Source organism: Staurois parvus, unplaced genomic scaffold (assembly GCF_062004578.1).
Source record: "Staurois parvus isolate SC_StPar_1 unplaced genomic scaffold, SC_StPar_1.0 ptg000634l, whole genome shotgun sequence".
Lineage (NCBI taxonomy): Eukaryota > Metazoa > Chordata > Amphibia > Anura > Ranidae > Staurois > Staurois parvus.
The window spans coordinates 3,287,682-3,300,393 of NW_028318430.1; the positions used below are offsets into that span (position 1 = coordinate 3,287,682).

A 12,712-nucleotide genomic window follows, 5' to 3' on the forward strand; every position below is an offset into this window, starting at 1 on the left:
TTTCTCAATCTTATTATGATGTAATTGTTAATGCTGACAAGCAACTAGGACACCAAGCTAGTCAAAAAACAGCAAGGAAGGATCACATGTTGTCGGTTCTCCATGAAAAGAAACTTACAGATTTGCGGTGAATTCCATTTAAGCCTGAGTTTTACTTTTATGAAAAACATCTAAACTTATCTGGTAAAGTCTTTCTGTTATTAGTATACATGTTTTCAAGGATATGTTGCTTACTGCAGAGAAGGGCCACTGTTCTCTGTGTGGAAGAGATGCTCTCTCTGCAGTGGACTAACAAACCCTCTGCTGAATTGGAGCTAGACAACCAGCAAGTTTTGTTGATTACCTAGTTCTAGGTCCAACAAAAAGGGTGCATGTTTTACACAGACCTCAGCCTGCTTACCTGCCACAGGCTTTGCAACAGATACTTGTAATTATTGGCATAAAAAGTCAGACTATTAGGAATTTGTATTTTCACACTCTGGGCTTAAACCTGGACTTCAGGAATATCCCCGTCTGCTATCTTTTGGCTCCCACCCCCAACTAATCATTAGTTAGTTAAAATGAATACCTAAGCTAAAACTTGGGTGCCGAGTCTTTTGTCATGTTCCCTGCAGAAGAGGAGGGTCCAACAGCAGGGTTCTCTCAGGATTCAGAAGATTTTAATGTGGGGACATCACAAGAGGCAACCTTACAGCCTGGGCACAGACTGCAAAGCTAAATCTACCATTCCTCACTCCAAGAAGTGGTGAGGGACATGGCCAGAGTTAGGGAAAAAGAAAAAAGGCTATAGATGTTGTTTTTTTAACAAGTGCTGATTAGGTGAAAAGTGAGTGAAAGGGTGAGATGGGAGGAGAGAGGTCTCTGCCTTTTACATTTTTCTGTTGTGGAACGTACTGCTGAGTTTTAAGGCTTACCGTAAACCCAGAAGTCAAGTTCAACTTTATTTAACATTTTTATATTTCCTTTTACCTCACAGAAAAAAGAGCAGGAATCTCTTGGACGAAAGCCCATCAACACATATGGTGGAGGAAGAATTACTTACACACCAAACATTTCTAAAGACCTGTCTTCATCAGTCATCTCAAACGCTGCTCCCTTACACATGAAGGCTGTGGAAGATAAGTGTCCTGAAAATAAAAAGACTTACAACAGTGTCAGCAAGATTGACAAGATGTCTCGGATAGTCTTTCCAGTCATGTTTGGGACTTTTAACTTAGTTTACTGGGCTACATATTTGAACAGGGAACCCGTGATCAAGGGCGCTGGTTCATCCAAATCCTCCCCAGTGTTGCCAATACATATCTAAGCCATATCCTTGCAATGGACTATATCAATGAAAATTGTACAGTTTGGCTTGGACAATTGTTTATTTTTACTTTAAGTGTGGAGCATTTAATTTACTTTTTGCTTCAATAGTTGCTAGGTAAATTTATGTTTTTTTACCTCATATTTGCAAAAGAAACTTACTAAAACACCAAAAAGCTGTTAATTCAAATTAAATTTCATTTTAAATCATTAATACATTTGGGATAACATATAAAAGCTGGAGAAATAAAAGGGCCTGTGTTGCACAAAGAACCTAAACAAATTACACCTATATATAGTGCATGTTAGAAAAAAGAAGAGGTTGCTATATTTATTTTATTTGAACGTCATATATTTGTTTTTTAAACTGCTGACTAAGATGTAGAAGTCTGTATTTGCCTTCTTAGCATATAGCTGAGCTTAAAAATGTAAACTGGGAAGCTGCCAAAATAGCTTAAGGGATTTCTTTTAAAATACATTTCAAAAAATAATTTTAAGGGGACACTTTTTAAGGAAATTTTTAACAGGTTCCACACCACTGGCTGACTGCCTGTGTGTATGTGTGAGCACACACAGGCAGTGCTACCACCACCCAGGATGGTCTTCTTTGCTGCATGGATGGAGAGCATCACAAATGGCCACCTTGGTAGGCATCCACCGCTAGCACAGCTCTGTAGGATGGGTAATAGATGCTTCCACTGATATCCAGTTACATGGGTGTTTAAGTTTTTGGCAGACTTCCTTAAATGCAGTGGATTTATAAAGCAGTGCATAAGGTAAATAAAGGCAATGTGCAAGTCCTGTAACCCAGAGTAACCAATCAGGTTTTGCATTTTTATCATTTTTAAACTGAAGATATTTAAAATGAAGTAGGCATAGTGGGAAGCAATATTATCCTTATCCTTTATTGTTTTGCTCATAATGTGGCAGCTAACATAGAATAGGATGCGCTGGTTACATAAATATAAAATATATTCTCTCTATTTGGATACTTTTACAATTATGAATGCTAACTAGGTTTTTGATATATTGTAACAGTTTCTTTTTGGGTTTTAGTGATCTAAAGTGAGTCAGTAAGCCATTACCATACTTCGCACTATCTGGGAAATTTACCCAGGATGCATTGAATGTTTTAGGTTAAAACAGGATTTTCTGATAATCTAATCATTCTTAAAGTCTGAATAAATTCACTAATTTGTAAAAACACTAATTTGTAAGGAGCCAGTGAAAAACTTTGAGCCCCAGCAGCAGGATGTTCATAAAGACCACTGGGCTCAATGTAAAAAGCAGTGGTCTTTCTGCAAGGGTTCTCAATTCCTCAGCAATGGTAGCCCACCCTAAGCATGGAGCATGATTATTGCTGATGGCATAACGATATACTCATAAAACTTTGGTAGGAATTTAATAATCTTCCACAAGATCTGAAAAGTGAAGTCCGGCTTACATTTGTGTGCAAAATGTGTGCCACCAATGTCTACACTGTCAATGTTTTGATCAACCCAGTTTTGAGAATGAGAAAAATTATCAACCCTGTATAAACAAATGTTTGTTCAAGGGGGTCTAATGCACCTGAAAATGAATTCTGAATGATCACAGAAGTGTTTCAAATTGATGTCAAGCTGACACCATAGACTCAAGCTCAAACCTGTCAACACAGGCCCTAAATGTGTCACTAAGGGGTTGATTTATTAAAAGCAAATAGGGTGTTCACTTTACAATTTTCCTCAGAACTTAGAGAATGTGTTGAACATTCACTTTTTAAGCGCTTTTGCGCCACCCTATAGCAGAAATACTGTCAATCACTGGGTTCCGGACGGTGATTTGTCGCCGTCACCCGGTGATCGCCGAGTATCTCTGATGAGGGAGAGACCTGTGTATAAAAAACACAGATCTCTCCACTGTCAGCTTCTGCACACTGCTTTGTATGGCTCTGCATATCAGAGCCATACAAAGCAGAGTGCTTACAGTGTAAAGCATTTACACAGCACACAGTTAACCCTTTGATTGCCCCAGATGTTAAACCCTTCCTGCCATTAGTACAGTGTCAGTGCTTTTTATTAGCACTGATTACTGTATTGGTGTCACTGGGGATGTCAGTCAACTCCCCCCAGCATCAGAATGCCCACCGCAGTCCCGCTATAAGTCATTGATAGCCGCCATTACTAGTAAGAAAAACAAATTCCAGTATACTGTATATACTGCCATTTGTAAATGCTATAACTTTCACATAAACCAATTAATTTGTACGTATTGAGTTTTCTTAGCAAAGACATGTAGCAGAATACATTTTGGCCTAAGTTTATGACGAAATTAGTTTTTTTTTATTTTTTTACTGGACATGTTTAATAGCAAAAGGTCAAAAATATTGTTTTTTTCTCAAAAAATGTTGGTCATTTTTTGTTTATAGCAATAAAAATAAAAAATGCACAGGCAATCAAATATCACCAAAAAAAACTCTATTTGTGGTTTCCCACAAATTTAAATTTCATTTGGGTGCAGTGTTGCATGACCGTGCAATCGTCAGTTAAAATAACACAGCGCCGTATTGCAGAAAATGGCCTGGGCAGGAAAGAGGGTAAATCCTCAGGAAGGCAAATGGTTAAAGAATACAAAAGGAGAAGAAAAAAATTTTGCTTGCACATTTATGATAGAAACCAGCTGCACATTTACTAAGCAAAGGGAAAATTCCCTTGCAAAGTAAAGATTATCTTGTAAAGTGAACAGCGTATTTACTTTTAGTATATCATCCACTCCGTGAATGTGTGCTACATCTGCTTAATAGGATTGTTGTATAATTGGTTATGCCAGCAATGTATTGTATCTTGTAAGATCTTTTATGTATCTTAGTGTAAGCAACAATAGACTCTAAGTAGCCGGCAAACTATTGCATGCACATATAGATGCAGATTAGATCTAGGAATATACTTACAATGTAAAATCTGTTAAAGAAGATTTTACAACTGAGATGCCAATCTCTTTATAATGCCTTCTAAAATTGGAGTTACTACAATGTGTTCTGCTGGAGAAGTATAGTTTCTTATAGTATACAGCAGCCTCCAGTTATGCTAATGTATTGTGTATGATCATATGTTGTCACCTATCACAATAACGTATTTACAGATAATGCAACAGCAAATATTTACTTGCATAAACAAATGTTCATCATTAGAACAGGTGCATTAGCTCAAAGCTGTAAAGCTGTAGATAGCACATTTGTGAATATTAATGCTCTATGCAAACAGGTAATACACAGTTTAAATACCCACCTTCTCTGCTGTCACACATATGTACTGTATATGTAGTTGGCAAGCGGTTAAACAGTTTCACTTGTGTACATATTTATTTGCCATGCATTTATCTTGAACTACTAATTCCAAAGGTAGAAATACAAAGGTTTTCTTTAACCAGAGAAAATAGCCATTATCATGCCTTTCTAAAATAGACTGAAATTACAAAATGCACACAAAAAAGTGATATAGTTCTGCTGACTCAAGAAAAAAAAATCATCATGTGTACATTTTTTTCTATTAAACACCAGCACAGAGGTGATTGCCCTTTTGTGGTCTCAGGCTGTTAAAAATAATAAATAATTCCTACTTTGCTGCAGGATTTTTCAGTCAGTTCACTGTTATTTAGTTTGTTCAGAAATACTTGCCTATATTGTCAGAATTTGAAGTTTTGAAGTGTACTTCTACTTTTGCCATAAAATATCCGGAAGAGATCATTTAAAAAAGGTAAGCTTAAAGTTGTAGTTTTCTTTTAAGTTACACTATGAGAATGAGAACATATACAACCAGGGGCGGACTGACAACTCATGGGGCCCCCGGGCATTAGGGGATCATGGGGCCCCTGTGTCCTTGCCCACACTCAAAAAAGCCTATGAAAAAGGTACCAGGGGCATCTCATGGGGCCCCCTTCTGACCCCGGGCCCTCGGGCAGTGCCTGAGTTTCCAAATGGTCAGTCCGCCCCTTTATACAACATATATAGTAGGTAGAATCATCAGCAGACAATGTCACTTCAAACATTCAGTTCTCCATAGCCCTTTGGTACGTACCAGGTGCCCGCCCAAAAGTATGTTCCCACTCAGCAACAGCTCCTCAAAGAAGATGGAAAGGGCTGCACACTGATGACATTGCAGAGCCTTAAAACTACATACTCCGATAACACAAATCCACAGCAAGACAACCCACCCGTCCTCAACCCACTCATGGAGTCTCAATGATTATGACCCTTTTTGGATGAAATGCATTGGGCCAGATAGATGACAGACAGGGTGTCATGCTGTGGATTTCTGTTACTGGAATAAATTGTTTTTAAGCACTGTAATATGATTGATGTGTGACTTTTTCCTTCCTTTAACAGGTGCTATCCTAATTTGGCTGCAAAAATGGAAATACATTTAAGTTTTGGTGGTTTGTCTAGCACATAGCATCACTGTATAGACTAAAGCATGTTTTCTTACATTGTTAATGCAGATACAAATACTATGACTATGACAGAAAGAATCTAGAAAAACTGTAGCCTATCAAATTGTAACCTTTCCTTAAATTGACCTTGTCATCATATGGCCACATTACAAAATAATGAAAGAAGCATTTATAAATGTACCTTTCTGGTGGCCCGTTTATTTTAAAGAAGTTGCCTCTTCACTCCCCAGTTGCTGCAAGTATTCAACAGTTATTGGTGCATCGAATACTTGCACCCGCTCTGCACACTGTGGTTCCTCCTACGAGCTTGTACATCATTACAGCACATATGAGCCAGAGGGAGGAATCACAGTGGGCAGTGGGGTAGCAAGCATGTGAATCATTTGATCATCAAATACTTGTAGCAGCTGAGAAAGATAAATATACATAGATTCTTTTACAGGTGTCCTATTTTGCAAAGGTGACCCTTTGATTAGCATGTAACTTTGAAATGAAATCATCATGGGGTGGTAGAGCAGACATCATTATATAGCAAAGCTTCTACATGTGTTCCATTGTACGGGGAGGCTTTCCTTTAAGTACAAGTATACTTTTATTCTAAAAACCCTGTATGGGTTCCCAATCCTGCTGATATCTGTTATACCTAAACACAGATCACAGATGCAGCATGGGCCCACTCTGTACTGCCCAGCTCTCATCTGCAATGGGCAGCATCCTGTGCTGTAGAGCATAAGTAAGTAAGTGAAAATGACTTTCGATAATTTGAGCCCAACTCTACAATGGCAGCACAGTTGCTAAATGGTTAGCACTACCGCCTGGTAGTACTAGGGTCATTGATTCAAATCCCAGCCATGGCACCTCCTGCCTGGAGTTTGCATGTTCTCCCTGTGCCTGCGTGGGTTTTCTCTGGGTACTCTGGTTTCCTCCCACACTCCAAAGACATGCTGGTAGGTTAATTGGATCCTGTCTAAATTGGCCCTTGTATATGAATGTGAGTTAGGGACCTTAGAGTGTACACCCCTTGAGGGCAGGGATTGATGTGAATGTACAATATATACAGTATGTAAAAGCACTGCATAAATTGAAGGTACCTAAAAAAAAAAAAAAACTCTACCCTTGGTGTTTGTATGTATTACAGCTCGATACAATACAAAACATCTTTGTGCAAAAGGGTAGAGGTGGCAGCGCCATGTTTCAAATCGTACGTACTGAAACAACTTTGTCATGTTTCCCTTTTCTGTCTGTCTTTGGATGTTTTTTGCTAAATCCACCAAAAGAACTGTAGGAGAAGTGGGTGCAGGCGTGTTGAAATGAGTCAGAAGGCTCACTGTAGTTTATTACTTTCTGAAACCATCCATCTTTTCTCATGGCTGTTGGTTGGTCGAATATCAAATAGACATCGAGGTTGATTCACTAAAAGAGTATGAAATCTGATGCAACTCTGCATAGACTCTAATCAGCTTTTAGGTTTTTTTTTTTTGCCAAAGTTTAATTGATCAAACTGAAATAAGAAGCTGATTGGCTGCCATGCACAGGTGCACCAGATTTTGCACTCTCCAGTTTTAGTAAATCAACACCAATGCTTCTTCCAATGCTATATTCAAGCATTCATTTTCACTAAGATACCTGCAAGGGATGAGGTATCATCACATTTTTTTACCTGCATTTATTATTTTTGTCCAAAAGTTGACATTTTTTAAAACACTTTTTTTTCTAGGTCATCAAAAGCATACCATGAAAATAACATACACCAAGTGTTTCTGTGAAATGACTGCTTTATTGAAAACAAAATATTTAAAAAAAAAACACCAAGTATATTACTTGCATTGCAAGAATGTTTCTAAACAATGTTTCTGGTTTCTGTCTGCTTCTTTCCTGGAAACATTACAAACACTCTTTCCAATGGGCAATTAAATTTGTTTATAGGCACAGCCAATGATAGGTAAGCGGCCAGCAGTTCTCTACATGATGATAATACTATAACATCCTAAGGGCTCCTTTACATCACAATGGCCATATTCAGTGTACAGTTCCACGTTTGTAATGCATTTACAGCAGGTTTGCAGGGCACTTACGGTGCATTTGTGGTGCATTTTTTCACACTATTTAGTTACTTATTTACTGAGTTGCATTAACATGTGTTTGTGGTGTGTTCACATGAAACAAAATGCAGCACGCTGTACCCTTTTTGCAGTAAATGCTTGTGAAAGTCCCACAGTGGTGTAAACTAGACTCAATGAAATACATAAGGTTGACTTGCTAAAACGCCACCATCAGCCCCACCCCGCAAGCCAAAGTACTAGGTGTCATCCTAGACTCCAATCTGTCTTTCCAGCCCCAGGTCCAATCGCTGAAAAATTCATGCAGACTCCACCTCCGCAACATCTCCAAAATACGTCCGTTCCTAACTCCAGAAACTACAAAGCAACTCATTCACTCCCCTATTATATCATGACTTGACTACTGTAACTCCTTCCTCACCGGCCTACCTCAACACAGGCTATCCCCGCTTCAGTCTATCCTGAATTCTGTGGCCAGACTCATCCACCTTACTAACCGCTCCGTATCTGCCACCCCCCTCTGACAATCCCTCCACTGGCTTCCGATTGCCCAACGCATAAAATTCAAACTACTAACACTGACGTACAAAGCTGTTCATAACACTGCCCCAAACTACATCACCGACCTGATATCCATCTACCATCCAAAACGCACTCTCCGCTCCTCACAAGACCTCCTACTCTCTAGTTCCCTGGTCTCCTCCTCCCATGCCCGTCTCCAGGACTTCTCCAGGGCTTCCCCTATCCTCTGGAACTCACTACCCCAATCCATCAGACTGTCACCTTCCCTCCTCACCTTTAGGCGCACCCTGAAAACCCATCTCTTCAGAGAAGCCTACCCCGCTCTCACCTAATTGCCAATCTGGTCCACTCTTCCCACAACTCCATCCCCCACAGCTATTTCCTCCTGTACCACTCTCCCCTCCCTCCTAGATGGTAAGCTCCAAGGAGCAGGGCCCTCGAACCACTCGTGTATTGTATTGTTACTGTGCTGCCTTGTGTACTGTCTCCCTTTATAATGTACAGCGCTGAGAAAGCTGTTGGCGCTATATAAATACTGTATAATAATAATAACTTGAGCGTGCAAAATCTGGTGAAACTGTGCATGGTAGCCAATCAACTTCTAACTTCAGTTTGTTCAATTAAGCTCTGACAATAAAATCTGAAAGGTGATTGGTTTCTATGGAGAGCTGAACCAGATTTTGCACTCTCCCGGTTTAGTAAATCAACTCTGTTAAATTTTCTTGCATAGGCATTTAAAAATGTGTTTGACTGCATCTGGTTTGTCAAAAAAGGATGTAACTATGTTAATATTGACTGCCCGAGTCCAACATACATTAGCGTCTTTGGAACTTTTTCTTTCCATTATAACTCTATTTATAGTTAGTGGTGCAGACTTTGCTAACATTAACAACTTATCTGTTTAGCACAGAGTGGGAAAGAACACATCTCTGAGGATTTAGACACAGAGATTATTTCTAATCAAAGTAATAAGCACCCTTTTGAAGCTGCTGTACAGGCACCCTGGGAAGCTTAGTAGCACCCTAGATTAAATTAAAGCGAAGTCCAGGCAACAGCTAACTGCACATATGAAATGCCTATAAAGGGAACATTTTACCTGCCAAACAATTTGTATTTCTGTCCATCCAGTCCTGAAATTTACAAACACCTCTGTCAAACATCACAGGTCTGTCTAGCAGGACAGGAGACCTGATTTTGCTCTAATCCAGTTAAGTAATATAACTAGGTCTTGTCCCTGCCCCGAGCTTGTAACTGGATAGTGAAGGAGAAGCAGAACACTAATTAGCTCATCTCCCTGTAACTCTGCTCTTTCCTCCTGGCATTTTATTTTGTTAGCACATGAGCACTGAAGCACTACTGATTGGCTTGTTGTGCTGCTTCTCACTTTCTCAATCTGATCTCTGCTGTGTTCAGGACTACGAGTGGCTTGTACCTAGACAAATTCAGGGACTTACTCTGTTTGCATTAATATCTCTCTCTCTCTCCTTTTATATATATATATATATATATATATATATGCATACACAAATATAAAAAATAGATCAATATATCAATAAATACAAAGCTGCAATAATTTGTGTCTTTTATATCTGCCTGCAATTCAGCTTTAATATGTACGATTAATTCATATTCAAATTGTGATTTTAAAGTTACTTTTCTTTCCTTTTAAAACTGAATTATGCTTTAAATGTGTGATAGGACTACAGTAATATATACCTAACATTGAAATGTATAGCTCAGCTTTGAAATATGTTTAAATAAATTAAAAAAGGCAAACTGCTGAGCCTTTACATGTGTAATTATGAACGTTATTGCATGCCAAATAGATGATCTAAGCCAATATTTTTATATTAAAATTTCCTTTTTTTTTAGGTTGCATAATGTTTAAAGTAATGCTGTTTTATAAGCTACATGTTTGTTCAATGCACTGTATATATGTATTTTTTTTAATTTTACATACCTTTGCCGCTTATTTAATGTAAAATGGGATTGTTGCAGAAAAATCTTTAATCCAATACAATAATTAACCTGCAGCTGATGATTCATATTTATGCATATTTTAAATGTATTCTAATGTGCTTTATAAAGATTTAGAAAAACTGTAAATGTCACATGGTTTTCAAACAAATGAGAGGGGTTTAATGGTTTATTTAAGTTGAATTAAGTTAAAGAGAATTCCATACAAAATGCTAAATTTAGTAATAAATGTACTCTGTAAATAGCTATTAAATTGTGTCTTATTTTAATTAATTGTTTGGTTGTAAAAAAAAAATTTTCAGAACTAGATTTTAGTCTGCCAATCCAAAGCTTGTCAGTTATATGAGTTTTTACTAAAAACAATATCCGATCTGGTAGGCTAGTTGCACACAATATGCAGGTGCAGGACTATGTGTAATTGCACACCTTCCTGCACCCGCATGAAAAATACGCTGCTGTTAGCAGACGCACGAGGTGCCATTAATTCTTAAGTGCACCCCCAAGCACTGGAGACTGCAGCACATTTTTCTGTGCAGGGAACTGCAAAACACTATGCAATTTTGGAAAAGGTGCAGGGACCTTTTCCTGTATTTTTTGTAGGTACAGCAGCCCATTAAAATTAATAGGTTGCCGTGCCCCCAAAAACGTGACCACAGGGAAACCCAACCTTAGCCCTTAGTGGACATGCCAATTTTTTTTCCATCTATTACCGATACTCTGCTCAAGCTCATATTAAAACAAATATTCTGTACAAAAGCAACTTTATATGAATTTGTTGCTGCTTTTTGAACTTACCAACCCCATTCATTAAAAAGATTATATTTTAATTTTCCTGAGGGTTCATTCATGCTTTCTGATGTGTTGTGTAAATGCATATGTTTTATACTAAAAACAATATCATTCAGTCCCTTAGTGGACATGACATTTTTTTTCTATTTATTGTAGGTACTCTGCTCAAGCTAATATTAAAAATAAATAATGAGAAACTTTGTACAAATTTTCTACCACCTTTTGAACTGACAAACCCCATTATTTAAAAAGATTATATTCTAATTTTCTTAATTGCTCATTTACACTTTCTCGTGTGTTTTGTAAATACAGTTGTGTTCAAAATAATAGCAGTGTGTTGAAAGTGAATGAAGCTCAAAATCCTTCTAATAGCTTTTATTTCCATACACACAAATGCATTGGGAACATGACACATTCTATTCCAAATCAAAACATGAAGAAAAATATATCAAACTTGTGTTGTTCCTCTAAAAAAATTGAAGAAAAGTGAATATTAGACTGTTCAAAAAAATAACAGTGTTTGTATTCTTCTTTACAAACTCAAACATTCACTATATAAACTGAAAAATGTTTGAAGATTTTGCTTTCCTTTGAATCACTTAATTAATATTTAGTTGTATAAGCACTGTTTCTGAGAACTGCTGTACATCTGTGTTGCATGGAGTCAACCAACTTCTGGCACCTGTGAACAGGTATTCCAGCCCAGGATGATTGGACTACATTCCACAGTTCTTCGCTATTTCTTGGTTTTGCCTCAGAAACTGAATTTTTGATGTCACCCCACAAGTTTCCTATTGGATTAAGATCTGGGGATTGGGCTGGCCACTCCATAACGTCAATCTTGTTGGTCTGGAACCAAGATGTTGCATGTTTACTGGTGTGTTTGGGGTCGTTGTCTTGTTGGAACACCCATGTCAAGGGCATTTCCTCCTCAGAATAAGGCAGCATGACCTCTTCAAGTATTCTGATGCATTCAAACTGATCCATGATCCCTGGTATGCGATAAATAGGCCCAACACCATAGTATGAGAAGCATCCCCATATCATGATGCTTGCGCAACCATGCTTCACTGTCTGCACAGTGTACTGTGGCTTGAATTCAGTGTTTGGGGGTCATCTGACAAACTGTCTCCAGCCACTAGACCCAACAAGAACAATGTTACTTTCATCAGTCCACAAAATGTTGCGCCATTTCTCTTTAGGCCAGTCAATGTGCTCTTTGGCAAATTGTAACTTCTTCAGCACATGTCTTTTTTTCAACAGTGGGACTTTGCGGGGGCTTCTTGCAGATAGCTTGGCTTCACATAGGCGTCTTCTAATTGTAACAGTACTCACAGGTAACTTTAGACCTTCTTTGATCTTCCTGGAGCTGATTGTTGGCTGAGTTCTTGCCATTTTGGCTATTCTTCTATGCATTCGAATGGTAGTTTTTTGCTTTCTTCCATGTCTTTCAGGTTTTGGTCACCATTTTAAAGCATTTGCGATCATTTTAGCTGAGCAGCCTATCATTTTCTGCACTTCTTTATATGTTTTCCCCTCTCCAGTCAACTTTTTAATCAAGGTACGCTGTTCTTCTGAACAATGTCTGGAACTACCCATTTTCCTCAGAATTTCAGAGAGAAATGCACTGT

The 12,712-nt window shown here is 38.2% G+C and overlaps 1 protein-coding gene across 1 annotated transcript in view; it reads left to right on the plus strand.

Moving 5' to 3' along the window:
* The window catches only part of GABRA5 (gamma-aminobutyric acid type A receptor subunit alpha5), a 282,141-nt gene extending 271,018 nt beyond the window's left edge, over positions 1-11,123 (plus strand). The window contains exon 10 of the mRNA XM_089693487.1: positions 977-11,123. Coding sequence (XP_089549613.1) covers positions 977-1,306 — 330 coding nt within the window. The 3' untranslated portion in view covers positions 1,307-11,123. The remainder of the gene's footprint in view (positions 1-976) is intronic.
* The last annotated feature ends 1,589 nt before the right edge of the window (positions 11,124-12,712 follow it).